This window comes from Mesoplodon bidens (genome assembly GCF_964165515.1).
Source record: "Mesoplodon bidens genome assembly, contig: HAP1_SCAFFOLD_1387, whole genome shotgun sequence".
In the NCBI taxonomy this organism is placed as follows: domain Eukaryota; kingdom Metazoa; phylum Chordata; class Mammalia; order Artiodactyla; family Ziphiidae; genus Mesoplodon; species Mesoplodon bidens.
Window position 1 is genome coordinate 1 of NW_027672251.1, and position 4,219 is coordinate 4,219.

Here is a 4,219-nt window from a genome sequence, read left to right on the forward strand (position 1 = left end):
AATACCAGAAAGACAGCTGGAAAATCCCCAAATATTTGGAGATTAAACAACACACCTCTAAATAACAGATGGGTCAAGGAGGGAGTCTCATGGGAAATAAAAATTTATCTTGAGCTAAATGAAAATGAAAATACAACCTATGAAAATTTGCAAGATGCAGTGAAAGCAGTGCTTGGAGGGAAGTTTATGGCTTTGAAAGCATACATTTGAAAAGATCTAAGCTTCCACCTTATGAAACTAGAGAAAGAAGAGCAATATAAGCCTACTACAAGCACAAGAAAAGAAGCAATGAATGAAATAAAAAGCAGGAAAACAAGAGAGAAAAGTCAGCAAAATAAAGAGCTGTTTGGTTTTTTGTTTTTTTTTTTTTGTAAAGATCAATAAAATTGACAAACCTCTAGCAGGATAACCAAGAAAAAAAGAGAGAAGATACAAATTACTCAAATCAGAAATGAAAGCGATGGCATCACTACTGATCTCATGGACATTGAAGGGATAATAAAGGAATATTATGAATAATTCTATGCCCACAGATTTTATAAGTTAATGAAGTGGACCATTTCCTTGAAAGACACAATCTACTGAAACTCACACAAGGAGAAATAAATACTCTGAATAGACTCATATCTAGTAAAGAATTTGAATCAATAATGAATAACCTTCCAAAATGGAAAGCACCAGGCCTGGATGGGTTCACTGGTCAATTCTATCAAACATTAAGGAAAGAATGATACCAGTTCTCAATAATCTCTTCCAGAAAATAGAAGAAGAGAGAACACTTCCCAGCTCATTCTGTGAGGCCAAGCTTATTCTAATAGCAAAACCAGATAAAGATATTGCAAAACAGGAAAATTGCAGACCAATACCTCCCATGAACATAGATGCAAAATCCTCAACAAAATATTAGCAAATTGAATCCAGTGATGTATAAAAAGACTTCTACACCACAGTCAAGTGGGATTTATTCCAGGTATGCAAGGCTGGTTCAACATTTGGAAATCAATTAATGTAATCCATCACATCAACAGCGTAGAGAAGAGAAATCGCATTATCATAACAGTAGATGCAAAAAGAGCATTTGACAAAATTAAACACCATCCATGATAAACTAACAAACCACCAAACCACCACAACAACTCTTGGCCAATTAGGGATGGAGGGGAACTTCCTCAACCTGATAAAGTACATCTATAAAAACCCTAAAGCTAACGTCATATTTAATGGTGAGAAACTAGAAACTTTCCAATTAAGATCAGGAATAAGGTGAAGATGTCCCCTTTCACCACTCATTTTCAACATTGTACTGTATGTCCTAGCTAATGCAACAAGGCAAGAAAAGAGAATAAAAGATAGATTGGGAAGGAAAAAGAAATCTTCTTTGGTGAGGTGTTTGTTCAGATCTTTTGCCCATTTTGCAGATGGCATGATTGTCTATGCAGAAAATCCCAAAGAACCGACAGAAAGCCCTCCTGGAACTAATGAGCAATTGTACCCAGGTGGCAGAATACATGATTAATATACAAAAGTCAATTGCTTTCCTATATACCAACAAATGAACAAGTGGAATATGAAATTAAAAACACAACACCATTTACATTAGCACCAAAAAAAAAAAAAATGAAGTACTTAGGAATAAATCTAACAAAATACTTAGCTATATGAAGAGGTATATGAAGAAAACTACAAAACGTTGATGAAAGAAATCAAAGTAGTCTAAATAAATGAAGAGATATTTCATGTTTATTTGAAATTCCTTAATGATATATGATGTTTAACATCTTTTCATATGCTTATTTGACATCTGTAGATTTTCTTTGGTGAGGTGTCTGTTGAGCTCTTTTGTCCATTTTTTTTTTTTTTTTACACATTTAGTTTTATTGTAACAAAGCAACTTGTACACTTTTAACGTTTAAAACTGAGCATCATCTTTCCTTTCCAGTGAAACAAAAAGAAAAATTTAAAAATAAACAGGAACAAAATTACAATAGAGAATGTCAATTGCAAATAAGACCCTACAGGTTCTGCTGATTCTCCCATCGAGTGGCAGGGCTCAAGTCATCATTAGGAGAGAATTTATTTTAAAAGTGTCATCTTAAACTGCAAGGATGTCCGTTAAACATCACAATTAAACATGCCAAAGGAGAAGCCATGTTGTCAAAATGCCCACTTAACCCACCCAAACATCTCAAACCCACCCTTTGCTGACCTTCTATAACCCCATTTTTTTAAGTTTTTTTTTTCTTTTTTTAAACAAGAGAAAGTAGACAGATACATGTTGGTAAATGCTAACTGTCCATATTCACATAGAGACACAGTGTAATCTCTGAGCCCAATATACAGAGAAAGGAGGAAAAAAGCTAGAATTCTATGCACTACTACACAGGGGCCTAGCACCCTCCAGCTTCCAGCAGAGCTAAGGGAGCAGAAGGTTTTTCTTTTTTCCCACAGAGCATGGTGGTGTTGATTCCATAAAGTTTTTGTTGAGACAGGAAGGGATAAAAATGAATTTGGAACAGAAAGGGGTAGAGATTCTTTTCCCACTGAATTCTGCTCAAGGTATTTTCCCCCAAAATAAGTTGTGAGCCATGGTATAAAGGAGAAAAGACACCTCAAAAACAGGGCAACTGAGCACAAGAGGAGAAGGAGGAAAAAAAAAAAAAAAAAAAAAGACTGCAACTTGCTCCCAGGGACTGGAGAAAATTAAAAAAGGAAGGTCGGAATCCATCAGTGTTCCATTAGTCATCTTCTCCTTCATCTTCCTCTCCTTCCTCCCCCTCATCATCATCTTCATCTTCTTCACCTTCGTCCTCATCCCCTTCTTCATCAATATCTTCCAATCCTTCTTCCTCTTCATCATCATCATCATCTTCTTCTCCCTCCCCTTCCTCATCATCCATGTCCGGAACCAAGTAGTACTGTAATGGATTTGGCCAAATATCACCTTTGATGACCTCTCCTAACTCATCTGCACCTGCATCAGAATGATCAGTAAACCAGGTGAAGAAGCTTTCTGGTTCCTCATGCTGTCTCTTCCTGCTGGCTTTATTCTGAGTTTGACTTGAACGTTTTGTCAAATCCTTTCCGGATTTCCATTTGATTTCGGTGGACTTTGAAGATGGATCACCACTCTCATTCAGATGAAATTCTTTGGAGAGAACTTTATTTTCAAAGTAAGGGTTTTCATCAAAATAAAAATCTATTCTGTAACCTGATTTAATATCTTCAAATTCTGTCACTTCGACTCTTGTCAAATAATGCAGCGCCTCTTCATCCTCCTCCCCAAGCAGTGCAGACACTTGTGGATGGTTAACAAATGTTGTTACCCAAAAATTTGGGATTTTGGCGATCAATTCCGACCTCTTCTGAAAAAATGGTTGGCGGAGTTTGTTATATTTCTGTTCTACTTTCAAAATCTCCTCACTGGCTTGTTCATTAAGTCTGTCTATTTCATTTTGTACTTCATCAATATGTTCAATTGCTTCTTGCTGTTCTTTTTCTGAGGTCTCGTCGGCCCCGTCGTGGTTGGAGTTGAGCTCCTTTTTACTGACTTTGGCCGCCGGCGCCGACATGGTGCTGCTCCGCGGTCGGGGGGGGAGCGGGGAGGGGGAGAGAAGGGAAGGCGAAGGGGGCGGGCAGCGGCTTCCCCTCACGCCACACGCGCGGGCGCTCGCTCGGTCCGGCCGCCTCCTCCCGGCGCTCGCTCGCTCGCTTTCCCTCCCCCTGGCTCGCGAGCGCTGCCCTCGCGGCCTGACGACGAGGGAGGGGCTGGGGCTGCGTGCCGGGCCCCGGCCCGGGCTCCTGCTTACGGAGGGGAGGCGGCGGCGGGCGGGCAGGCAGCTCGGCTCCCTCACTCACGCTCCGCGCTCCAGCTCGCTGCTCGATCTCCCCGAGCCGCCTCCTCCTCCACCTCCTCCTCGCGGCGAGGGAACTTTTGTCCATTTTTAAGTTGGCTTGTTTGGTTTCTTATTGTTGATTTTTAAGACTCATTTATATTGTTTATTTATTTATTTTATTGAAATGTCGTCGATTTACAATGTTGTATTAATTTCTGCTGTACAGCAAAGTGATTCAGTTATACATATATATACATTCTTTTTAAAATATTCTTTTTCATTATGGTTTTTCACAGGATATTGAATATAGTTCCCTGTGCTCTACAGTAGGACCTTGTTGTTTCTCCATCCTGGATGTAACAGCTCACATCTGCTAACCTCAACCC

The 4,219-nt window shown here is 39.6% G+C and overlaps 1 protein-coding gene across 1 annotated transcript; it reads right to left on the reverse strand.

Moving 5' to 3' along the window:
- Positions 1-2,327: 2,327 nt before the first annotated feature.
- On the reverse strand, positions 2,328-3,920 carry LOC308610418 (protein SET-like). Its single transcript, XM_081259562.1, has one exon. The coding sequence runs from the start codon at positions 3,567-3,569 to the stop codon at positions 2,736-2,738; it is 834 nt and encodes a 277-aa protein (XP_081115688.1). The 5' UTR covers positions 3,570-3,920; the 3' UTR covers positions 2,328-2,735.
- Between the last annotated feature and the right edge of the window lie 299 nt (positions 3,921-4,219).

Bases quoted from the DNA above. Each gene is read 5' to 3' on its own strand.
- LOC308610418 (XM_081259562.1), bottom strand. From the start codon at position 3,569: ATGTCGGCGCCGGCGGCCAAAGTCAGTAAAAAGGAGCTCAACTCCAAC.